This window comes from Perca flavescens, chromosome 19 (assembly GCF_004354835.1).
Source record: "Perca flavescens isolate YP-PL-M2 chromosome 19, PFLA_1.0, whole genome shotgun sequence".
In the NCBI taxonomy this organism is placed as follows: domain Eukaryota; kingdom Metazoa; phylum Chordata; class Actinopteri; order Perciformes; family Percidae; genus Perca; species Perca flavescens.
In genome coordinates this window covers 17,360,326-17,387,285 of record NC_041349.1, presented here as the reverse complement: position 1 = coordinate 17,387,285, position 26,960 = coordinate 17,360,326, and the positions used below count along the sequence as shown (strand labels likewise).

The following is a 26,960-nucleotide window of genomic DNA, read 5'->3' as shown; positions in this document are numbered from 1 at the left end:
TCAGAATGTTTTCCCCCACACTTCTGCGCTCTGCTGTGAAGAGGACTGTGGGCTCCAAATGGAGGGCCAGGAGGGCTTTCTGTAGGAAACAAGTCAGGGCTCAAGTTTAGAGATTCATTTGCTCAGTGACAATTACACAGAGCAGTTAATGAATTATTAACTCCAAAAAACCTGCTTGTTTTCAAATGTATAGACAACTATGAACCAACCAGCAAAGATGACTCTGAAACATCTCCAAAGCCCTCCTTTTTTTTTATTAATTCTTCTACAATATACAAATATTCACACACAAAATGTTTGCAAAAAACTCCTAATGTCTCGTAAACATTCATATATCCTCGTCTTGCAGTTTTGTATTCTATTTCCTTCGTTGTGTGCTGTATTGCCACAATCTTTTATATACATATACATATATATATACACACATACACATGTATATATATAAATATATATATACACATACATATATACATACATATATATATATATATATACATACATATACATATATATACACATATACATATACATACATATACATATATATACATATACATATATATACATATATATACATATATATATATATATATATATATATATATATATATATATATATATATATATATATATGTATATATATACAGAAGCCACTGGATCCTCAGGACGTGCTGTCACCCAGACACACCTCATACACGGCACCCCCCCTGACATTTCATCGTGTCGCCAGGTCCAGGATGAAGGGAAGAAGGCAGAAATCACAGTGTGAAGCAGGAGCTCTTGACATCAGTGCGCTCGGTGCGGGCCCAGAGTTGAGGAACAGGAACGGGGGCCGTATTGCATGGGTCTGCTTCGAGCTTAGTGTGTGTGGTGGGGGGGGGCAGGTGTTGGTGTATCAACCAGATCTGGATCAAATAGTTCCATTAATGAACAGATAATCCTTAGTGTTTGTCTTTAAAAAACAAAAAAAACATGAGGCAAAGATAGTAGAGGCCACATAGTCAACGTACAGCAGAGGCTGTCTTACTTCCTGGCACTCGTGTATCCTTAAATGGGCATTAACATGGCACTCCAACCACAAAAAGAATTATTTGCACAAAGAATTTGACCAAAATCTGGTAGTGACACCAAATGTTACAAGGAGACAGGGTATTTAAGACAAAGAATGGAAATGGTATGTTGGTATGGCTACAGGACACAGTAAATCAAGTATTAAGGGACAGCTAGATTACAGGGGAAATCACTGGTGTGGGTTAAATCTGCATATTCAATAAACTTTTTTCAGTAAAGATCAGTTCATACAGTAGGAACCCCCACCAATATAAATCTATTCAAAAACATCTATAATAACATAATCGTGTGAAAACAAAGTATATATATATATATATATATATATATTTATATATATTGAAAGATCAATAAGTAGTGGCACTGAAGACGCATCAGATAATTTTGGCTCTGGCATTATGTGCTGCATCTCCACTGTCGCTGCCCATGTATTTCTCTCATCTCTATATCTTTATTCAATATGTACTCCGCAAGCAGCGGCTCTTTCCCAAAATACCAGGAAAGCAGTAGTGCAACAAACTTAGCAGAATATTTTTTTTTTTTCTTCAAGGGAAATTAATCAAGTACATGAGTTAGGGACCTTAAACACTTCGCAAGATGCAATCCATAATTTGAACAGACAGGATTAGCTAGGACACTTTGGAAAGAAATTGTCGAAATTGTATTTTTAAGAAATCTTATGACCAGTTTTTCTTGGTGATATGCATGTGATGCTGTCACTGCGGAAAGTGTGATTTAAATACTTTCAGTAGGAACAGTAACATCATTATGTACTAAACAATACACATTTATGGACTTCACCTTTAGACCCTTACACACAGTGACTTTTTGGTTCAAACCAAAATTAATAGAAAACAGTGAACAGGTCATCATCATCAACTATCATGACCTTTGACCTTTTCATTGACCTATGCAGGTTTCCCTGTGAGGCTACGAGTGAACTAAATAAAAAGGCATTATTGAAAAATAAGGCTACCAGTCTGAGGCGTTTAACGGCACACAGACTGAGCTACATTCCATCTTTGATGACAAAAAGAAGAAAATATGAGAGAAAATTCAATGTTTTAGCGTACAGTGATGTCCATTTTTTAGTATTAGGGCTAAAACAACTCTTTATATTTAATTTCTCTCTCTCATACACTATCTCACTCTGCAGGTTTTACTTTTTCTTCTTAAATAAGCTTTTGATTTTAGAGGAGGAGCGCTTGATTTTCTCTCCATTGTCGCTGGAGTCCTGGGAGGAGGTGCTCTGGAGCTTGGTTTCCCTTCCCACGCTCCGGCCCTCCGAGTCCAAGGAGGTAAGGGACGTGTTACGCCCCACATTGGGCAGCATGCTCGCGGGCAGCTGGCCGTAGCTGTAGGACTTCTCCAGGATGCCGTTGTACATGCCCTTACCCGTGGGAGAGGTGACGCTCCCCTGTGAGAAGGTTAGACTTTGGGACTCGGGTATAATGCGGGTGAGGTCGGGCGAGCCTCTTTGTGCAAACGTGTGGTGCTCCAAGGCCGGGGAAGGCGAGGTGGAGGGTGGGCCGGAGGGGGTGGGGGCTGGAGTGGGAGGAGGAGGCGTGGAGTCCCTGAGACTGCTGCTGCTGCTGCTGCTGCTGGTGTGGGACGTGGCGGGGTTTGACGCAGAAAGCTCCGAACTCTGGCTGAACAGCAGCAGCTCCTCGCGGGAGATCTTGCGGTACAGGGTGTCTGAGCCCGGTGTGCAGGGGTTGTGCAGCTGCTTTCGGCCCATGGAGGAGTTGAGAGAGTCTGTGTCGGAGCTGCCCTCCTGAGCCGATTCCCTGAGAGAGGAGTACAGACGTACCACGGTCACAACTCAGACAGGCGAACAAATGAGAGCGATCCATAGTTTCCTAAATAATAAAAAGTTTGACAAAAATGTCTTTCTGTCATTTTAAAGTTTTCAAAATGCAGCTAGTTTGGCATGAAGGTCAGTGTGGACCTCCATTCCGAGCAGATTTTTTTTTACAGCTCACCAAGGAGCAAAATCTGAAAATTGAACATGTGAATTTAATTTCAACTGGTTTTGGTAATATTATTAGGCCAACTGCACATTTTTTAAGGAAATTTGTACAACTTAAGCACAATATAAACTGGAGGAGACGCTGCAATTTAATGGCCCTTTCTTGTAAAGGGGCCTAGTGCCTGTGTCTCCTTCTAACACATTCTCCACTCAATCAAATTACCATAAACTATTTAACAAAAAAGTTAACTTAATTAAGTTAATTTTTTTTTACAGCACAGGAGCACTGGTCAGTCTCTGAGGATATAATGAGGGTGCCATGTGCAGTATAGTCTCCTGTGTGATCTGTACTTAACGGGAACTTGGAGATGACCGGGTACATCCTGTACACAATGCACAGAGGGCAGTAGATAGTTGGTCCCAAAGCAAACTAAATTTGTTAGAAAGTACCAAGATTCTGTGACATTTCTCAATATTGAGAGGCTGAAATTATAGTTTGTCCCATTATTGCATTATGTAATATTAATGGCTATATCCTAGCGCTTTGTAGTAAAGTAGTTTGGGCATCAATTCCCAGGAGCTTCTTATTTCATAATGCAAAACTAAAACGTATCCTGTCGGTGCTCAAGTCCTCAAAGTTACACATTTAAAACGATTAAAAATCTTGCTGTTTTTTTTTTGTTTTGCTAAATTTTTTTTCGTTAGTTACTGACTACCATTTGTCATGCATGAAAACGTTTTGAGTTTTCTTGGGGTTTAGTCTTTACTGACACATTAGTAAGGCAAATTGGGGACAAACTGCAGGAATTAAAGTGGACAGAAGATCCTGCATTCGCAAGATCTTGCTAATTAATTATGTTAGACATCAACTAATTATGGTGCAGGTTCCAGTAGAGGTAATTCATGCATCCTCCACATACTAGATGGCACCCGGTAACAAATGGCACTGTTTAACCCCCAAGCGTAAAGCATCAGTGTGAGTGTCTGAATAAAACACCTGTGAGTCCAAACTTTAAAACCATTCCGCGGCGTTCCGGCCACCGCTACATACCCCCTCCTATCCGAGCTGAACAGGATGTGTTCGTCGTCTGCCTCGTGGCGATAGGAGAGGGACGAGCTGGCCATGGACAGCAGGTCGGGGTCTGGGGACATCATTGAGGACTGCGGAGAGCTCATCAGGCTCCGGCGGGAACGACACAGGCTGCTGCTGCGGTTCAGCGAGGGCCGGATCATCGTGGCCGCTGGGGAAAAGTCAAGGAAGAGACAACAGTGATATCATTTTATTTCACTACGTTTTTCTGTATTAATTCATGCAGTCGCAAAATCCTCTGGCGTCTCACTCACATGTAAACTGTGGAATGATGGGAGGTGTGTCCTCGTCCAGATCATCCACTCCTCCTGCGATGGGGTAGGGAGGCACCGAGACTCGCGGCATGACCACCCAGCTGTGGTCTGAGTAGAGGCTGGCCGTCAGGCTCGGCAGCCCCGAGTTATTGACCACGGGGAAGTTGCAAAGCTTCTCAATCTGCTGCCAGCGGTGCAGCCGCTCCCTCAGGCACGCTGTTACCTCTGACAAGGCTTTTCTGAAGAAAAAAAACCACTAGTGAGTGAGGAGGGGGTACTGTACACTTGTATCGAGCAAACATTAGAGTGATCCTGTTTCAGACCCAGCAAGAAGCCGTCTTTGCTTTGATTCGTCAGGATTTAGACAGTTTTGGCAAACAAGCCTGCTGGTTATATTAGGATATTGGACTTGTTCCTATTGAAGTAGTCATGCGGAAGATTCAACATTGTTCTCTCTTTAATGTAATTCCTTTTCCTTTTTGGCTTTAAAAACACAAAGGAATTATTTATCTCAGTGCCAGAGCATGGATTATACAAGACTTATTAAATATATCAGGAATAAAGGTTTGGGTGTCTACCTAAAAAATGTAAAAGCATTATGTGGTCAAATGTGTGAACTTGACATAACACAGTCAGATATGGTCACTGCTTGGGTTTTTTCTAATAAGGTGAGTACTAAGGAATTTAAGCTCTGAACAAACAAAGCAAATTTGCTGTAAAATGGCACCAAAAGCCTCATTTGATCTATCAGCAGATTCTGACTAGTACATGACATCTAAAAGTAATACACACTGCAAACAACACTACAGCTGGTGTGCTTGATGACATATTGATCATCATCAATATCTTGAACATGACATCTGAACATTGTGTATGTGTGTGTGTTTCTTACTTTGCTTCTAGTATCTTGTGGTCCACCTCATCCAGTGATGAGCTGTGAGCTACATGAAGGGTTCCGAACACAGAACCTCTTTTCTTCTTTATTTTCTCTGCCTAATTAAAAAAACACACAACATTTATCTATTATTAGTCAGATTGGCATGGCCCCAAAGAATTCTTCCGTAACCCGGACTAATGAGGCTCTCAGGTTTGTAAACAGCTCTTCAACCGGCCTGATTTCAGGTCACAACAAATAGAAACGTGGCTGATGTCAACTCATTAATCAAAAAAAAGCAATCGGTTTTTTAGTCCACCCCAACGTGAAGGTTTGATGTGAATTTGCAGCCCAAGTTAAATCGAGTTTGGCCAGAAAGTAAGAAAAATAAACTTAATTTGGCCACATTAAAAAAACAGATTTGAAAAATGGAACCATTCATTATATTAATTCTGCTGTTAATGCCAGAAGAACATAGTTATATTTATCATGCTTATGTTTAACTGTTGAATTAGAAAAAATATGTTTGAAATCATACTCGGAAATGAATCCAATGGCTTGAAATGTGATTAAAACAAATTTTAAATGTCCTGATTCACATTCAACTTCCTTTGTCTCCATTTCTGCATTTTAGGTGTTCAGCTGAAGACTGGATCCACCTCACTCTTCAGTTGACCAGCCAAAATATTACACTAGTAATATTTTACACTACTTTTACTGCTATTACACTGCTTTTAAACAATACTGGCTGTCTCCGAGAGAGCAGACTAATGTGCTGCGTTCTCCCTGCAGCCCAGCACTTAATAGTACCAGTAAACATGATTCAGTGCTCTTTTACCAGGAGACAAAAAGAGATGAGCAAGGCACCGCTCTGTGTACTTTAGTTTGTGAAAGCGATGAGGGTAGGGTCTGATTTTGGCAGCTTTTTTATCTTTTTTCTCCTGCCAGTCAACACCCAGGACATAAAATGCTCCTACAGCTATGAATATGTGTCTTAGAAAACCTAAGGTAAGGTGATCTTTTTCGATTTCACACAATTTTATTAACATTTACAAAGTGCCTGAAATCAAATACATTAATTTCACAATTCCAATTTAAATACAGTAAAATTCTCTGCTTGACCTCTTTTCACATGGTAATTTCCATGAGCATGCTGAACATCACACATCACATGAAGCTCAACACCTTGTGTGATGTGTAAAACATTGCTAACCAACCATCTGCTTTATAATCCTATGTAATACATAAATCAATAAATGAAGTTACCTCGTCTTTGGCGATGCACAGCTGAAACTCAGCATTCTGTTTCTTGATGTTGTAGTATTGAACCTCCACCTCATGTGTGAGCTGGAGCCACTTCTGGAGAGCTTCAGGCACCGAGCGCTCCGAATGCATCTCCTTCTCTGCTCGCTTTAGGGCCTTTCGCACCTACACAGGAGCAACAGCGTCGGGTTAAATTCCCTGTCAAATATTTTAAAACTTTTCCCACGAGATCATTGAGCAAATGCTCTAAGTGGGGGCGCATTTCAAATGAACTGCAGTCACTGTGTAAAAAGGAGTCCAACACTGGCTCGTCTGCGAGTCGAGAACTCAGAGAGAAACTCTCTCTGACATAAAGTTGCTGTATTTTTTATGTGATGAGAAATGGAAACATCTTGTGGTTACGCAAAGGAGGTATTTTGTGGAATTTAACATGAAGAATATAAAATGTATCTTTTTATTTCAGGGTGTTCTAGCAGCAGTAATGAATACATTTACATTCATATACAGTGAATATACTGGCCATTTCAGTAGAATAGGGAGATATGGTGCATTTTAAAATTTGAATAACGATACATCTGTTTTCCCAGAGGCATTCATGGGCAATAGGCAGTCTGGGAAGCCCTACCTGTACTAGCTCTTCCTCAGCATATTTGAGCCGGCTGAGTTCACATTCAGCGCCCTCTCGCAGCTCTCGAAGCCTGTGAGCCTCCGTTTTGGCCCCATTGATCTCATCCCTCATCTTCTGCTCGAGGTTCTGCTTCTCTACGGCCACCGTCCGGTTCTCCTCCTGAGCCTTTTCCAGCCTGGGAGATGAGAGGAAAAAGACAAAATGTAGATTTAGTCAAATGTTAACACTGTTAACAATTTCTACACAGGGTGGAGAAGCTAAGAAAGTGAAAATCTAAGCTCCATTTCTTTCCCTATCTCATTATATATGTGCACATCTGAAACGTTAGCTTCTCTTACCGGCTCTGTAGGTCTAAGAGGCTTTGCTCAGCATTTTGCAGGCTCTCCAGATCCTTCATCATCTGAGAAATGTGTACCTTGCTGCACTTGTTCTGCACATAGGCAAACCAGCAGCCCCCGACACCAATCACTATGGAGACCATCAGGACAAAGTCTTTCATCAAGTTATGTTGTGGACCTGCGGAGGGACAGAGGAACGGGAAACGATAGGTGGATTTTAGCAAATGCTGTTGCATGTATGTAATTGTTCTGGCTGCAAAAATTGAGAGTATGGGCACAACAAATGTCCAAGCTGTTATTCATGAATAGCAATGGTCTAATTGATATGTTTTTGGTTTTGAAATACATTGCATACTTACGGAGAGGAGGGCCAAAAAGCACTGCATCTAGTGCCTTTAGGTTTAGTTTTTGTTTATGCCGCTGGTCTAATATCTTCAGCTGCATCGACATAAACGACGGTTCATTTGCCGCTATTCTGAAACATGGAGAAAAACAAAAATCTGCATTGAATACTGAGTGACCAACACAGTCAGATTTGAACAATTTAGTGTATAGTGTGCATTAGATTTGTCCTAAGTATTTGTCTGTAACAACTAGCATTTTTTAATGTGTTGTGACAGAATTTCTTTTAACTTTAGCGCAGGGTTGTAAGCTTATGTAATGATAAACATTGTGGATGGTGTTAAAGGTTGCAGACTGAATAAAACATTATAGGAACTCATATCAGTAATACCAATGTATCAGTATTTATATGATGATTAATGTTTTGCAGTTATAGGGGAGCATTTACTAAGCCTACTGAAAATGTTCCAATTTATTAGGGTATTAACGAGGCGAGTGATCTGATTTGTAGAAGGTGCAGCTAAAAAAGACCTGATGCCAGTCTGTTTTGACACTAAAAGAATTTGAACACAAGAGAAAAAGTGTTCTCAGCTGCTGAAATTGGAAGGGTGGTTAAAGAGCAAACACTTTTGGAATTGTGTATGGTCAGCTCAATAAAAAGATCTGTGATTGATGAATGAGTTATATAAGAATAAATTCTTTACTGCTGTTCACCAAGTGTTTTCACTGACGTCTCACCACCACCACCACCATCTTAAAGGCTCAGACAACATGGCAGCCTGTGGAAACTGTACCCCCTTGCTCTGACATCACTTCATGAGTCAGCGCCAATGGGCACTGTGGCGTAACATGAAACCCCTCAATAACCCCACCGTCCACCCCTCTGTGTACTCATGCCGTACATGCAGTTTGCAGCGGGTCACATGTGATGTCAGCACTGAGATTACTTTGTTAACTTAATTTCATCTTTACTAGGAATTTTTGCTATATTCTGCAAGCTTTGAAAGACTAAACTAAGACATTAGGATTAACTATACAGCGGACAGGAAAAGTCAAGCACATCACTCTGGGGAAAAGAAAAAAAATATATTTTACAGATTGCAATGTGAGGACAAGTGATCTGGCCTTGAAAATAAAATGTCTACAAGCGGTAAGAAACCTTTTCTAATACAACAATAGAGGAACGAGGACACTGAGGTGAGCAATCTACCTGTCTTTTTCCCCGTGTGTTGCCTTTTATGACCAGCAGTGGGCAGCATTAAACAGAGTAATGAAAACTGAAGGTGCCTTTGGGTATTGTAACAGAGATCATAACAGTGTTGCTGCTCATAAACACACTTTGCTGATCGCCAACAGCGAAGCAAAACATCTCATTTAGAGGCAAAGAAATGACATGAAGCACTTGTAACATCTGCCATTAAAATGCAGAACAATTATAATGAATAGTTATCTTATTATCAGCGTCACTGAAGGAGAACAGGGATGCATTGCTCCTGTAAGCGATGAAGTGAGTAAGTCATTAAGCTCTTCTAATGTCTCTATTTTGTGCATCCTCTTTTCCTCCGTCCTCCTGCCTGTGACCTGGAAATTGATCTTCGGGCGCCATCTTGAAGGATTATGCATAAATGCATCTCGAGGAGAAAGGAGCTATGAGCGAGGATGCACAGGTATAGCCATTGCGGAAGACTTTTCGTCACCCGTGTTGATAAAAGAGGCATCACACACAGCTGGAAAATACAAACCATCAGCTGTGCCAGACATCATATTTAATTGACATTGCTTTAAAATGACGGCTCCTAAGCACAGATGTCTCATTTCGTTAAATGCCTGTAGCCTTGACTCCTCTCTCTAAGGTCTCTTCCTTTGCCTCCCCCGCTCACATCTCAGGCAGGAGGGATTAAGACGCAAAGAGAGGAGGCGAGGAAAGGAATCGAGGATGTACAAACTGAGAAGTGAGAAGAGGGAATTTTGTGAGGTAAGCGGTACGAACCGAGGTAAAGTGTTCCCCGTGACCCGGAAGTCCCGGAAGTGCTTTTCATACTGCGGCAGCTCCACGGACTCCTTCAGCCACTGCACTGTGTGATCCACGGTCCAGTTGTGGACTGAATCAGGAGACAGAAAAGGGAAACGATTAACATCATTACTTTGATGTCAAGCACTTAGCTGATGCGTTTTATCAAAAGCAACTCACAGAGTAACAGACGGTTAAGAATAAATAGTGGTGGAAGAAATAATAAGGTCCTCTACTTCAGTACAAGTACCAATAAAACAAGTAAAAGTCCCTGTGACTGATACATTACATATATATTTTGTATAATTAGGTAGGTTAACAAATGCATCATTGCTTAAGCAGAATGTTGCTGTAGTTGGAGCTTGTTTTAGCTACTTTATATACCATTAGGCAGTTGTATCCATTGGTTCCCAACCTAGGCGTCGGACCCCTTCCAAAGGTCATGAGATAAACAAATGTATACTTGTTTTGGGGGCTTTCTTTAATCTTCACTTTTATGAAATATTGTCAAGTTTTACCTCTTTAAACAGTTACTCAAATGAAACCATCTGAGACATTTAGAGGGGAAGAACTCTTTGGTAATCCTCTTACAATGCATTGACCACTGGTTTAACCTACTGTACACTGTCACAAGCGTATGTTTTTTGGTGTAAAATCTTAATCTTAAAAAGTACCTAAAGTACTGTGTTTGAGGGGTGTTTGAAGATAAACCACATATGTGTTTAAAAAAGAAGAAGAGGACTTTGGGTGAAATGCTGTCCCCATCTGAAATTCAAACAGGAGAAGGAGAGGAGCGTGGGGGAAACAACTTTTTGAAGATGTATTAATTGCAATAATATAATTAAATCTACAAGCTTCATTGTGCCAGTTACAGGGGAAGTTTGTTTGAGCAAAATAAAATGAAAAGCACTTGCCACAAGCTTTCGAATAATTATAATAACAGCAGTAACTGAATTATCATTTACTCTGAATCACAGATGGTATAATGATGTATATGATAAGCTCTTAACCATAAATGACTGTCTGCTTACTTATACTTTTATATCACTAAATTATTTCGTTACATTCTGCGTAGCAATATGACCTTGAGTGTACATCATTGTTGACATTCTCTTGCAGCCCTTGAAGCAAAAGTTCACTTGAGCTTTTAGAGAATTGGTTTGAGTCACTTTCGGTGCTGACAAGGATCCTGCCAAAGGGATCATCAAGGAAGATGGCTTATGGAACCACCGCATCAAGAGGATGACTTACCTGCTGCTGATTACTTATTTAAAACCACACCTGTCATGTCATCTGGTAGCCTAGAAATCTAGACGCACCCTAGTGGCAGCAAATGTAATTTGCAGCCAGGGTCAGTCTAGCAACTCTCAGTTGGCTTGCGAGCTGGAAAAAACCAACTCTGTCCGGGCCAATCACATTGCGTATAGAGTCGGTGGGCGGGCTTATGGCTGCTGGCGAACAGCGGTCTTTCGAATCGGCTTTGGCCGCGACTATGGAAGACTTGGAGTTAAGCTTTTCTTTGAGAAAAGAACAAAGAACGGCACTGAAGTCATTCTTAAAAAAGGTTCAGAGTTTTGCCGACCGGTACGGCAAACGTTTAATCTATCAACTAGCTCCGCTACCTTCTTCGTTGCTCTGGTTGGTTGTATTGTATTGTATTGCGTCCAGTGGGAATTTGACAGACAACCGTTTATCCTGCCCCTTGGATTGAGCCCTGTCAATGGTGAGTTCCCAGACCCTACATCTGGATGTGGGTCTGGCTTGTCAGGCTAGTCGTCTGGTATATTTATGTAGTAATGTGTGTCCCTTGCGCTTTATGCTGCCTGGGCAAGGTAAGATGGTACAGCTGTGAATAAATGTTTTTCCCAACAAACAAAACTTGTAATTGGGGTATTGGGAGTTTGTTATTCTTTATCATTTTTATTTTTTTATTTTCTCTTGTATCATTTTATATGTAGGACAGAAAATGTAGAAGCATTTGTGTTAGTGACCGTGGGGCAGAGACACTTGGACAGTTTTTATCCAAGAACCATCATTAAACTGAACAAAATCAAACATTTCCACACCTTGGTGTCATGAACTGAATGTGCAATAATACAACCCGTGCAATACTGTTTACATGCTTTTAAAATGCTTGTTCGTATATTTATTGACTGGGAGGACTGTGCACGAATGTATGTTAGAGTATTTATTTGTGTATTTATAACTTTGTACTTTTATATTCAGGTATGGCACAGCAAATTTTGTTGTACACAAGCTTGTGTAATGACAGTAAAGTCTATTCTACTTCTCTTGCTTTACCTTCAGAGGTCTTCCAGCCCTTCCACAGCTCCTCCACAGTGATGTGCTGGTCTTCACGGTGCAGGTTGCTGTGTTTGTTGGTTTGCTGCTGCTTCATGTCTTCTATTATAAACTAGAAAATAAAGAGAGATCGGATTGAGTTTTCTAGACTTTATAGAAACATTACAGCTTTGTTGGTTTGCAGCATTTTAGAATGAGTGTTTTATCCTAAGAACTCTGGGGGAGATGCAGACGGCAGCGCTTGTCTGTGTATGTCCATGTGTGGTTTTGACAGAGAGCTGTAGAGGATAAGCTTTGCCTAAAAGTCTGGCTTTGGATCTCACACACACACACACACACACACACACACACACACACACACACACACAAACACACACACACACACACACGTTCTTTTTCACTCTCCTTTCTTCCTTTTAGGGACTTCGAAAAGAGAAAGAGACCTATGACGGAGGCACCACTTCCACCTGTGTGTGAATGTGTGTTCGTTTCCGGCTGTCCTCCTTTGGTAGTTCAGAACTAATTGCCCCTACAGAGAAAGGCATAGCAATCAAACCCACCAAAGAATTACCAGAACAGCAGCAGCATTAACAACAAGGGAAAGAATGTGTATGTGTACACTTTAGGTGTAGATTTAACTGCTTTAGGAGAGACACCAATGTTACATTCAGCTCTCATAGTATTACTGTGTCAGTACAATCTTATATGACCTGACCTGTGTTTCTGTGATTAAATAAAAGAAGATATTACCACTACAAGTACCCCTTAAATTAACAAGTAAAGCAAACAAGCATATTCCCAAAATTTTTCAACTATTCCTTAAATTGACCTCCTTTTATCTGAACATATGCTCTTTTGAAAGCCTAAATTATTAATCCAACGAAATTCCTAAAAATGTCTTAATACTTACATTAAACCTACCCAAATCTGTTAGTTTATTCCATGGACTACTGGTAGATAAACTATGCTGAAGTTGCTTGCAAAAATCTAATATAAATATAATACATATTTTTAATGTTGCTAAGGGACACAGAGAAGAGCTTAGCTGGTAGAATCACTAGTTAATATGCCTAAGCAAAAGTGTAAATTTACAGAGGAGTTAAAAGTTCCTGAGTTTTCAACCTTAGTTGTGATCAGTGGGGAGCTGAATGTGCTGTATGTAGTGCTAGCATGTACTGCCTGTTCATGTCAGACTCAGCAGCAAACCAAAAGGTGCTACAAGCTCAGAACTGTTAGAGGAGAAAACTCATCAGCAACACAGAGAGACTATAGTAGTTTAAATCATGTAAGAGTGACTGTTGTAGCTGCAGCTAAGGGTGTTTTGACATTTCACATGAATCACAATGGTTACAGATCAATGAGTTTCACATCTGACTTGATAGATTAGCACACCCGGATTCCAACACAGCTTGAAAAATGTCATGTGCCTGCGCTTTGAGACAGACGTTATCATTAATTCCAAATCCCTTTGAAATAGTCCTAAAAGCATTTGAAGATACATCGTGGACAACTGCATTCATCATGACATACATGTCATTTTCAAAATCCACCAGTTTGTTCACACATCAATGCTATGTGCAAAGAGAGTCTGAAAGGAGAGCTGTGAGTATGACATTGAATACATACCGGTAATGGCAGTCTGGAGTTGAGAGGCAACAAATGTTTGAAGCACTGAACGCACTAAAAAACAAATCTCGCTGTGATCAAGAGGTGTTTGAAAATGTCCTCTGTAAATGTCACTTCTGGCACATGCACTCACATTCTCAACACATGTTCAAGAGATGGGAAGGGGTGATACTTAAGTTGTCAGAGTGAAGAAAAAACTGTGCACCCAATGCTTTGTGAACACAAAATCTGGCGTACATTACATCAAAAATGATTAGTGGACATTGTAAAAGGGTGAAAATGTATGTGCTGGTTCAAATATTGATATAATTCATGCCTGGATGTGTCCATGCCACGAGACCTCTTCCTGCATTTGGCTGAATCGGAATCTCCAGGTTGTGGCATAAGGGAGTGCCAACCAGAGATGTAAAGTGTTTTTTATCAGCAGTCCAATTTAACCTTCACAAACAAACCGGTGTGTGACGCAGGATACTGGAGCACACATTCAACCCTATGTGCCCTTTCATAGCCAGTCACGTATGTGCGAGGCAATTCATACGGAACCTGGGTCCACAACAAAATTTGAATTTGGTGTTGGTGATAATTTTGTGAAAAATAATCTGTAGTTTTTTTTATTTCTCTCAAAACTGTACTGTACTTAGGCACAGCGCTGCTTGACAATGCCAACTTGCTAGGTGCCATGTTCACCAGTTTAGTTTAGCATGTTAGTATGCTAACATTTACCAATTCACACTAGCAGGTATTTTGTCATCAAGTAATGGTCAAATTGAAATTGCGTCCTGATGAGTGAAAAGTTAAGAGATCACCAAATTTATGAGGGGGAATATGTTCACTAAGTTTCATGGCAATCCATACAATAGTTGCTTAGATATTTTAGTTTGGAACATATTGGCAGACTGACTGACCTAAAATAATCCTATAGCAGCTCTTTAGTTGTACCCTGTGTTCACCCACGTCAAAAGATTTTTTAGGGTCTGAAAAGCTCTTTTACTACATCAGTGGTCGACAAAATACTCTGAGAGGCCTGAAAACTTTGCACAGTGTTTTCTCCTTCTTCCTACTCAATACAAATGCAAATGAGTTTTCTCACTGACTTAAAGCCAGGAACCAACTAAAGAAACCAACTGCTGAGTCATTGGAGGGACCACAACGTGTGCAATACTAGTACAAACAAATGTCTTGCAAAGCCTTTAATGCTCACTGTACTCTATGAGAAATGAAGTACTGCTGGCAAAGATGCAAACTTTGCCAGAGCACATGAACAAGAATAGAAAAGGCTTGATGAATGAACAAGAATAGAAAAGGCTTGATGAATAAAAATGTCTCTTTATGGCCATTAAAGAAACCTATTTTTTGGAAAAAGTTTTAAATGTCTATGCATATTTGTTAATTATTTCAATGTCTTCATTTTATTCTCAGATATTAGAACATTTGTCATCTCATCTCAAGTTAATTGGGGTAAATTTGGTAAATATTTAATATTTTAGTTAATTATTACTTCTCCACAGGTTTTCTTTTTTGAAATCCAACAACCGATGACTTAATTAAAGACATACTGTGTAACAGATAAGGTACAAATGATCCAAGTACACCTTTGTGCACTTGTTAAATACAGATTACTTGACCTAAAAACAATACTGAGAGTATTCAAAGTGAATGTAATTAGTTCAAGTGCTGCCATCTTATTATAAAACTAATTGCGGGCAGACTGGTGAAGCAGCTTTGCATATGGTCACAGACAGCTTTGTGATGCTTTATGGAGTCATTAAATATGTGGTGAGCCGCACATGGAAAGATAGGTCTTTGTCTGGGAGCCTTGTGGTCTTTGTGGCTAAGAGTTTAGCGTGATAGCTGTGATAATTAACATGGTGTGTAGCCTACTGAAATGTCAAAGGAGAAGAAATTCCTGCAAGAAAAGTGGTTCAAGATTGTGTTTACACTTTGTATGATAGAGACAGAGTGACAATAGTCAAGACCAACAGTCAGTCCTGAAAAGACAATAATACGTACACATATATTATACAGACAGAGGCCTAGCACAGACAGTGTATGACACATGGTCAGACACACACAGCAGCAAACAAAGAAACATTTGTTTCAATCAGATTCCAGATCACGGGGAGCTGGCTGAGTTCAAGACTCTTCCCATGAGCCTCTGCTCTCTCCAACAGTTGAATGTGACTCTATTCACCCCTGATATCTACTGCATCAGTCCATCTGTCCACATCTACTCATCTAATTTACTGAAAGTTATTACATCCATCATGAACAGGAAATTATTTTCTTTTAATCAACAGCACACCTCAACATTAATCAAACCCTGTGAAACTGCAGGCATTTGGTTATTAGATTGATTAATTATTATCAATCTGTTATAAATTTGGGACAAAAAGTATGCTGTGTTATGATTTATGAAACGTGTGAACTACTTGGAGCACAACTGATTTATCACACATGACAGCCGGGCAGACTCAATTGTGAAGCCATCACTCGTATGTTAAGATCTTCCTCGTGCTTTTCCTGGTTTTCAGTGAAGCCTTTGTTACTTTGCCCAAGATCTAAGTGGGTGTCTTTGCATAACATGTGTTCTGTTTTTAGACATTTTAAAACTACCTGTTTCAGGGACTTTGTGACACAAAATCAACTCCTGATTTTAGGAAGTTCTTCTCAGAGAGGCAGATGTGTGAGAGACGTGTATTTCAGTTTGTAAGGTGACCTTGTAGAATAGACTGAACAATGAAATCCAACAGAGCCATAATATTAAACCATTCAAAAACAGATTAAAGAAAACAATACTTGACCAGTACAGAAAAGAGGAGACCTGAATATAGGAATTTAAATGTAATGTAAGTATATAGTTGTATGTTGTTGTAAGTGTTGTATGACCTACAATTTTGTATCCTGTATATGCATATCTTATCTATTTGATTTATCTTTAATAATATGATATTGTGAAGTAGGGGCAGGACTATATAAGCATTATGCTTCCGCCTGCTCTTTCTAGAACTTATCTTTTGTTTTTCTTTGGTGGAAGCTGATTTGTCTGTTTGTGTTTTTATCTTTGTGTTTTGTTTCCTTTTTTTCTATTACAACATACTGTTTATTCAAGATAAATAAAAAAAAAATCAATAAATGTCTGTACTGTATCACTTTAGAAGGTCTAAATTACAAAAAGCTGTAACACTTTATCAGTTCCAACGCCAATTCAACATGTCGAATCTGACAAAAAAAGCCGATGAGGCTCAACTAGTGTGTGGGACACACAGTAAGAACTAGGGCGACAGACGTTCACCGACGGCCCAACTTGGACCCATAAGTCCACCAACAGCCGACCGTCTCCGTGGTGGTGTGTCAGGGCCTTTAGAGAAAAAGAAATTTATTTTTTGGGTAACTTGATTGAACAGACCCTTTAATGCACAAGTTCTTTGTCCCATTCAAAGCAGTAGTCATAAATAAATACTCTCTCTTCTCTCTCAAACATTCCCAGACAAGTCAACAAACCCCATCTTGAACCTCCTTTCTATAGATACAACCTAGACGGTCAATTAGCCTCCTCAAGTTTCTTCTGTTCATACGCAACTAAACAGTAAGTTATATGTACAGTAGGCTTGAACAGATGTAGAACTCGCATGCAAGCCTAATTTTTCTTCCACCAAGTTGTTATGCATGGCCTGTCAAGAATTAATAAAGTACACACACCACAGAGAAGCAGGGCCACCGCCCCCTGTTGTGACATGGCTTGCAATTTCAAAGTCAAGGAACACGATCCATCTGAGTGCCTCCTTGGCAGACGGGCAGCACGCAGCCCAGACACCCCGAGGAGAGGACGAGCACCTGCTGTCCCCAGTGACTATGCTCAGCAACAGACCTTCGGACGTCAATCAAAATCCAAGGCGACGCCCAGACTCATAGATTAATCAGAGGCAGGATTATGTTCAACAGGCTTACAGCTGTATTTGATTCCCAATTAAATTCTTCCACGGTAGTCAAGTTACAGATGCTTTTGGAAGTAAAAAAGTGATTCATTTTGAGACTATAAATACATGTCGCCACGAGGTCCAAGCTTCTGGTTTGTATTTATTTAGGCTAATGAAAATAGGCAGGAGAGAAAGATTTGAAAGTTTTGATCTGAGACACGGGCCCAAAATCTCTGTCTGGGAAACTTCTGGGTACAGATTATGAATACACTTAATTTCACAAAACTTCAAATATCGTATATAATCATGAGAGTGTGTGGCAATGCTGGTAAAATTGCTAGGTGCAACTAAAAATCAACTTTGACTGATTCTGACAAAAATCTATTGTTTGCTTAACTAGAGAGCTATTTGTGTTCTGCCACGACACTCCAAATATCAACTTCAAAAGTCAGTGAATACAGTAATTGTATAGAGAACTGAGTTACTTTTTAGCCTTACCACTGCAGAGTGTTAATATGTTTAAGTTAATGGCTACTCTTTTTGTGTGGGTGTTCCATTATAACTAACCACACAAGCCAGTGGTGAAGTTGTTTGTAGCAATCAAAGTCAGTGTACAAATGTATATGATTGGGAACCGTGGTTACATGCTACAGGTAGATGCTGTGGTGACCAGTGTATCTCGTAACAATGACTCAGCAACGTCTAAATTATCTGTGTGTATGTTTTATCTGTGTGTGGAGATATAAACTGTGAAACATGGGTATTAATATGTCTGTGAGGGTTAATTTCCCTGTAACTTGGCAACACTGATTGTTGTTAAGTTACAGAAGACTTTTAATGGTAAAACAAATTGTACGCTTCAGTGCTACCAGTTAACTCACTGATAAGGCCACTTTCTATTTGGTTACAGTAAGCTGTATTTCAAAATGATATTGCAAAAACAAACTGCTCATGTTAGCTGAAATATGCTTCTCTATGGCAAGTAAAATCTTCCAGTTAAGACCTTGACTAAGGAGGTTGTGTTAGCACAACTTGCCAATGTGTTGTTCTTTTTCACCCTCCATCAAATCGGACTTTTTTCTTATATTTTGTGCAAAATATTTACCGTTATATGTCATTTCCTTTACTGCTTAACATGCTGGTATCATTGTCACCATATATCACCACTGACATGTCATCATTACCATCAGCATAATAATCTCTGAAATGCACGTCATGAAAAACTGAATATCCTGACCAAGGCTATAACATTACAAATATGTGCATCCTCTCATCTTAGTCATCCTCTCAAATGTTGGGATAATGGTGTGAAGGGGGCAGAATAAGAGAAGGGAAAGGCGAGTGCCAGTGAGATCTTTGTGTGGGGTTTCAACCAGGTGGCAGAGGGGCGAGTGGGGTGACGACCCCACACTTCCTCATAAAACTGTGTCACTGCTTTCAAGTCATCGCTGCCAGGAAAAGACGGTCATTGGAATGAAACCAACAGTAAATGGGTCCATTTGTTTTGCCCCATATGCAAACACATTTTGGGGTTCGGTGTCTTGCTTGTGGACAGAAGGAACGAGGGATCAAACCCCAGTTCAACTAAACCTGACCTTCTGACATTTTTAAGGAAATTCAGTTGACATTGTTTAGACCAGAAAGCCTGGAACATAATTTCAGTTGGTATTTATTTGATTTAAAGCTGCAAAAAGATTGTGAATTTGAGAATTATTTAAGTTTTAAGTCATTTGTTAAGTTAAATGGCTGCCCTTCATGCAACTTTATCACAACCCAGACAGCCCTGTATAGTATGAGACTTAAAACCATCAACCCTTTTCACTTAATATCAATTAACCTGACAGTGAAAATCCACTTGTTTCAGTGCCACGCTCCCAACAACAATGTCTGATAGACAGCCACTAATTTGGTGAAAGGAGCATCCATCATGTTATGAAACCCTGCTCCATCCGCAGCCGGAGCCCAAAAAAGAAGCCTTGAAATTCTCAGTAATGAGCGGCAGCCAAAAACAACTGCTGGAAAGAAACAAACGCGGCTTATTGCCCATATAAAGACAAAGGGTGAAAACGGAGTAGGGGGCAATGTGTAACACACTCCTATACAGTACAGTACATACAGGCATTAGTGATATGCACAGATGCTCAAGATCACACTCATGTGGGCTGGGGCCTAGTTCTAACACTGCAGCCCTCAGGGGTCTTTAGACACGACTCATACAGCGGCCAGCTCTTTAATGAGGGGCCAAAGAAGGCCTGTAGGGTATAACTGTTACAAACACCAGCACTTCTCAGCCAGTTAAAAATGACTCCTGCCAACATCGCCACACACACAGCCACACATACAGCCACACACACAGCCACACACACAGCCACACACACAGCCACACACACACACATACAGCCACACACACACACACACACACACACACACACACACACACACACACACACACACACACACACACACAGAAGATGAACATGGTCCCGAGGGGTTTCTTTTTAATGTAAGAGGTCGTTGATTGACCAAGAAATGCAGAGGCCACAGCAGTTCAGAGTGCTCTCAGATATCAGTTCTATCCCTCTAGTCACTCACAGAAACCTGTCCCTTGTCTCTCCACACCGTCCGTATACACACACAAACACACACACACACACACACACACACACCACGAGCAAAGATTTTACAACAACTTAATGGGTCTTTAAATGCTTTAGGTTTGTATGAAAAGCACAAAATCTCAAATGAAGGCCTTTGCCTCATGATATTAGTTATGCATCGCAAAGGGCAGGATTGTCATGTGATCATGTACATATTTGAATGTGCATAGAAATTAAAAATCCAAATAAACAGATATCAAACATTTTATGGTTCATATTATAGCATCATGTCAGTAAAAATGCCGCCAAGGATCTCTGTGTGTTTCTGATGATCAGTCTCTTATTTTCAAAAAGGTGTCAATTTGGCTGTGTCCTCTGATGTCTAACTGCTCAATATTGAAATTTATATAACTTTTAGGGCACCTACAAAGCCTGACACACTGCCACAAGCTGTGACTCAGTGTTAACGAAATATTCACTTGTATGTAGTCATTCACTTTCAAAAGTGACAGACACGTATTCTTGTTTTAACACTAGAGACATTCAAAAAGCAGTTTGGTTTGGTTAACCTAATGTCCTACAAAATACTGATAGCCTGTGATTGTGGTCAAATCGCATTGCCAGACCTACCTCCACAACGCTGCGGAGGAGGGTCTGACTAGTCCACACAGCATTCCGGGATGGGAGAAAAACATGCTCTGGGTAAGATTGACATTTCTTTAAACCAATCACAATTGTCTTGGGCGGTGCTAAGCGAAATTTTGTAACAACTTCTCCATACCTTAAACAATAAATATAATTAATAATTATGACATTTGCATAGGTTTTGCCCCTCCAAGAGGTCCTGACCCCAGGTTGTTTACAACCCAGGCGCCAAGGTTAAAGGTGACTTTTGTCACAAGTCTTCAGGCGGCACAGTAAACCTGAGTGTCACCTTAACACCACAAATCCAAAATGTTAATTCACAAAGCTCACCTCCACACTCTCGTTGACCTCTATTCCCCCGTCGTTGTCATCGTCCAGCTGTTTGTGGATGTGCCGAAGCGCCTCCAGACTGAAGCGGTCGTCCTCGCCCACGCATGGCGGCATCACTGTGACACAGGGGTCTACAGGGGACAAAAAGGTTTAGGTCAGAGGTAAAGGGTCAGGTGAAGCCTAACAAGTAGCCCAAAGAAGTTTACACAATGATTACATGTCCAATTATTGTGTCAGGGACAAACAGAAAAGAAATTACAGCACTTCCCTGTTGTTGTGTCGCTTTAAGTTATAGCTGTATATAAACTATATATAGCTGCATCTGAGATGGTACCAGCCAACTTAAAAGAGCAAAGGATAATTATGCATCCATTGTAATTTCATGAGGTTGTGTTTTGCACATATTTTGTAGCATGAATATAAAGAAATGTGATGGGCAAATGTTCACCGTTTTCTGGTGTTTTACAGACAAAATGCTAAACTATAAATCAATTAATAAAAACAATCTGCAAATGAAAATGCCAGGTGTCTTGAATGTCAGTCACTTTGAGATGCAGCTTTTAGAGTGACGTTTTCCTCCTCTGTGTAATTCTTACAGGCAATTTGTGCTAACCTTGCTCCGCCCGCCTCTAAAGGGTTGACCACACTTGCCCTCGAGGCATTTATTAAAAAGCATGCCACTTCCTTGTGTGTTTTGAAATAAGGACAAATTAGTTTTAAATCACTGCTCCTGGGAGTGTAGTTCCAAATCAAGTGTCTACTGTCTACACTGTCTAATATCTCACAAGTGCCTGCACTTGAAACTGAAATTTGGACCACTGAGTCCCTAAGTCATTTGAGCTAAACTCCTCGAATATTTAATTTGTAAAGACAGTGTTTTTGTGCATCTGATTGAAGCGATTCCAGTTGTGGCTGTTATCACTACTATCTTAAATGCTCTATAACAAAATATAAAGCATCTTTTCCCGTCAGAAGTCCATTCAGTGCTCCTGCTGGACACTCGTGTGCTGTTGTCATTCCTGCCAAGGCATCCCCCTCTTGTTTTTATTTAGTCCCCCTTCAGTCCCACTGGGGAAATGAGCCCATTACTTTCAACATTCTAAGCCATGGACAGTTTGAGCTGGCCAGGTGCCAAACCGTCTCAATGGAGCCACAAAACACACACAGAGACAGATTGAACAGCCACAAAGACAGAGGGTCATACACAAACACACATGTATACAGATACACAAGCTCAAAATCCCATTTTAAAAAGATTTAGGTCACAATCTTACATACATCAGTCCATAAACTGCATACAATATGACAGAAAGAATTTCTTAAACCTTGTTTAATGTCAATCCAAGTAGTGCCAAGGCCTTTACCAAGCCCAACAAATAATGATGATCCCTGTTTGGCAACAGTTTCAGACCAAACACAAAGCCACAAAGTAACAGAGGGAGACACAACACCCAAATAACAATTAAATAGCCACAGACACCCAAACACATGGATCAGGCTTTGGCAATCAGCAGTTTTTCTCAATCAGAGTAGCTATCTGGACAATAGAAAAGCCACCAGAAAATGCCAAAAATGCAAACCAAGGGACAATTAGAAAATCAAATCGTGTTGTAGTGTCAAAACACTTTTGGATGCACAAACTCAAAGAAATAAAAATACTACAAATGCTCCATACATTTTCTGAATGCTCAAAAAGAAAAATGCAGAAAATGTACAAATAATCTCATGCTGTCAACGCATCAGTTTAAAAGTTTGACATTTTGAGGAAATGCACTTTTCACTTTCTTGCCGAGAGTTAAATGGGATTAATAGAAATCTTGTGTCTGTATGGTAAATATGAAGCTAGTGCCGGTTACCTTAGCTTAGCATAAAGACTGGAAACAAGGGTAAACAGCTAGCGTGGTTCTATCTATACGTTAAAAAAATGTCCACCAGCGCTTCTAAAGCTCACTTGTTAATACATTATATCTTGGTTGTTTAACCCATACAAAAGCAAAAGTAAAACAATGAGTTATTGGTTGTTGTTTTTCTAACCTTTAAAACAGATCCACGCTAGCTGTTTACCGGTTTCAGTCTTTATGCTAAGTTAGGTTAATTGTCTCCTGGTTCTAGCTACACACACAGACAAAAGTGTATCTAAAAAACTAAGTATATCAAACTATTCCTTTTATATTTGAAAAGTACATAATAAAATACTTCCATTACTCTCAAATACTGCAAAGAAAGTTGCAAACAAGTCATGACTATTTTGGATGCATGTAAAAAATTAAATAAAATCCATAAGCATGTACAGTAGAGTGTATAGGCGACCATGTGGAACTTTCTGTGGGTTTTGATGTAGGATCTGTTTTACTGAAACAAGACTTGACAAGTTAGTTATAGAGTTGCCACTTTGCAATCTGCAGAAGAAGCAAAAGGAGACATGTGATTGGACGTGTGCCCGGGCTAAGTTTGGAGGAGTGGACCCTGGGGAGGATGTCCATGTCAAATAAGGAAACCAGCGTTGACATAGGGCTGCACCTGGACAGAGCCTCACATCGATACAGTGCCAGAGGTTGGATAACACCGTGATCACTTGTTTTGTGTAAAGGGATACAGTATAGGTTGGTTAGGCTGGATGAAACCACAGTGGCTTTAAAATCTCCCGCTGTCAACATGATGTGTAAATGTTGTGACTAAATATTTAACTTGTGTTTTGAATAAGCTGCTGCAATTAGAAAATCACCAGCCACTTCCTGGTATGACCACATTGACCTCTACCAAACTGGCTGGTGTATAAGTGCACATACCATACTTCCTCTAAACACTGTGCACTACAAAAACAGTGAAACATTAAGGCACAAAACACTTAACCTTTTTTTTGCCTCTTTAAGCTAACCACACTAGATGAAAATGTGGAACAGTGACATGAAAGATTATGAACACAACAAGGCTCTTTCTCAGATAAGCCTTATTTTAGCAGTGTTTGTCAACCTCTGCACCTGATGCTTGAGAACAAGTTACATTATGCATTTGCTTAGCTTGTCAGTGCAAGCCTGTTTGCATATCATGCTTATCTATTTGGCTGTTTGGTTATTTAAACAGGAACAAAACTCAAACACTTTACTTTTTCTCACACACACACACACACACACACACACACACACACACACACACACACACACACACACACACACACACACACACACACACACACACACACACACACACACACACACGGCTGGCTGCATATCCAATTGTAAATTCAACTTTAACTTTCTTTGTTTTGCAGAGACATCAGAATTGGTTAAAAACTTTGATGTTGTTAATCTTTTTTATATTGTCATTTCTTTCTTTACTGGTGGCCTAAATATGTTCTTCTTGTGTGCAGAACCCTTCAAGAACCAACTTCGTGTGAAGCTCATAGAGGAAAAGATAACTCTAAGATAAAAGAAAGATAAGAAATGCTGTCATTCACTGACAGTATTTAGGCTAGGGCACCTAGTGTGCAATTCAGAAATATGACAGCACAAGCCTTTCCTTCCCAGGTGTCCTATTTTTGAGTATGTTTGAGTATGTTAAGGGAGAATTGTGAGCACTACAATGAGGAACCATGCGACAGGAAGTGGCCATCGGTGACCCCGAGCATTCCAGGGGGACGCATGCAAAATCAAAACAGCCGGGAAAAGTAGTCCCAAAAGATGACAAAATTGGAAAGCACTGGGTTATTTTTAACACATCAGGCTCCCAGTTGTCAGGATATAAAAGCTCAACAATGGCAGAGGTCTCCCTTGCTCAAACACACACACACAAGCAGATGTTAAGTACACACACACAGCAGGCAAACACAAGCAGGAAAACAGTCGTACAGTAATTCACTTTGCCATAACTCACAAATGCGTGCAAGCTGTCACAGAGGGCTTCAGGTTTGGTTCAAAAGAATCTGATAACAAAAGTGTTTAGCTGTCAGCTGCTGCCTTTAAAGTGAATCCCAACACTTCCAAAAAAAATAAATAATTATATGCACAATATATGCATGTCATTAAGAAGGTTCTGGCTTCATTTTCACAGAAAGCTGTTGACAGGAGAAGCAGATAGGGAGGAGTGTGTCCGATATGTTACAGTGACGTTTTGGGGACTTCCTTGAACCTGATTCCTTGAGACACATGGACATCATGTTTATATAGCTGACGTAGCGCGCTAACCCCACTGCATTCTGGGTGTGTCCTGCGTTTATATTGTTAGAGAACGACATATTTACGAAGTCAGATAAACATTTTATTATGCAGGTTTGCATGTGGTAATTTGAATTGACAGTATGGGAGTAAAAGTTGTGCTTTTGCAGTCTAAATTTCCATATGTGCTCTTATTCAACTTCATATGAAAAATCAGTATGACAGGACTGTATTTGGTCCTTAAAAACTCCAGAATAATTAACTTCTAAGTATTTCTCTGTGCCATAGGCCTCCAATAACAACACATCAATGAGCCAAATTGTTGCACTGGGTGACATGTTCCTTTAATAAGGATTTTATTTAGTTTATTTTGAGTCGATCTTACATACATTGTCCTATTTACTCCCAAATACTCTGTACTGCAACAAATGTGTATTAATCCACAGTTGTAAATAGTTCCCAACAAATGCAATATCTACTCCAGTTTGAGTAACGTTTGCTAAAAACTACAAAGGCCAATTGCATGGCCAATTGCATGCCAATAGCAGGATATGATGGGCTTGATATGCAACTCTGGGGGAGCCAAGAGGGCCGAAGTAGCCTCGTCTTACCTGCAAACTGCTCAAGATTTCTCTGTATCCTCAGCTATGCCTTGCTCTCACACAGACACACACATTGTCTCTGTCTCTAGTACTGACACAGACGGCATGTCAAAGACATGTGCACGCACATACAGTGGCTATTCATGCACACTCTTGAGCAGTGATGGACTGGGATCAAAAAACGGCCCTGGCATTTGCAACACACCGGCCCTATTTTTGTCAATAACCTAGCTTGGAAATTAGTAACTCTGCCTTCCGAGTGAATCTTTCCACGCACCTCGCCGCAATACAATCTTGAATATTTGTGGCTGCATGCATAAATTCACTTATCAAAATTAACCAAAGATAAATGATCAGTAGTGGCCCATAGGGGTCGATAGGGGGGGCGGCCCTTCTGGCATTTGCCCAAATTCCAGATGGCCAGTCCGTCACTGCTCTTGAGTGTCTAAGATGGTGCTGAATGGCAGTACAGGTGGCGGCAGGCTCAACGTGCAGGATGAAGTAATGCAGAAGAAGACTAGAGAACATGTCAGTAAACACTCCACATGCTAAAACAGATGAGAGTGACCTCGCTTACACACAGAAGAGTTTCACCTCCTCGTATTTCAGCCTTCTGACAGTGTCAGTGTCAGATACTCTCAGACAAGCTGCTAGTAGCCGGCTGGGGTCAAATAGTTTGTCTCTTCTGTGGAGGAGACTCAATTAGGTCAAGTTTAGCCAGGAGGTTGCCTTGTCAAATAAATTAAATAGCGATGAAAGAGCCACATCAGTGGTGAGTGATAAGTTGCTCAAAACTGTGTCACCCACATGTAGGGCCTAACACACTAACATATGAAAATGCTTTTTAGTTAATTTGAAAACAAATATGATTAAATTAAGTCAAGAACCTGTTAAATTCAACTCTATATCGAATACGATCAAAAGGTACCTTAAATATTTTTCCTGTCACCA

The 26,960-nt window shown here is 40.2% G+C and overlaps 1 protein-coding gene across 3 annotated transcripts in view; it reads right to left on the bottom strand.

Moving 5' to 3' along the window:
• Nucleotides 1–655: 655 nt before the first annotated feature.
• The window catches only part of stim2b (stromal interaction molecule 2b), a 46,887-nt gene continuing 20,582 nt past the window's right edge, over nucleotides 656–26,960 (bottom strand). For 2 of the 3 annotated variants that reach the window (XM_028564482.1, XM_028564484.1), the window contains exons 2-12: nucleotides 21,254–21,384; nucleotides 12,139–12,250; nucleotides 9,817–9,928; nucleotides 7,844–7,959; nucleotides 7,485–7,662; nucleotides 7,144–7,321; nucleotides 6,522–6,683; nucleotides 5,274–5,374; nucleotides 4,382–4,620; nucleotides 4,035–4,278; nucleotides 656–2,855 (exon numbers count right to left, since the gene is read on the bottom strand). In XM_028564482.1, coding sequence (XP_028420283.1) covers nucleotides 2,228–2,855; nucleotides 4,035–4,278; nucleotides 4,382–4,620; nucleotides 5,274–5,374; nucleotides 6,522–6,683; nucleotides 7,144–7,321; nucleotides 7,485–7,662; nucleotides 7,844–7,959; nucleotides 9,817–9,928; nucleotides 12,139–12,250; nucleotides 21,254–21,384 — 2,201 coding nt within the window. In that variant the 3' untranslated portion in view covers nucleotides 656–2,227. The remainder of the gene's footprint in view (nucleotides 2,856–4,034; nucleotides 4,279–4,381; nucleotides 4,621–5,273; nucleotides 5,375–6,521; nucleotides 6,684–7,143; nucleotides 7,322–7,484; nucleotides 7,663–7,843; nucleotides 7,960–9,816; nucleotides 9,929–12,138; nucleotides 12,251–21,253; nucleotides 21,385–26,960) is intronic. The other variant, XM_028564483.1, reaches the window with a different exon arrangement.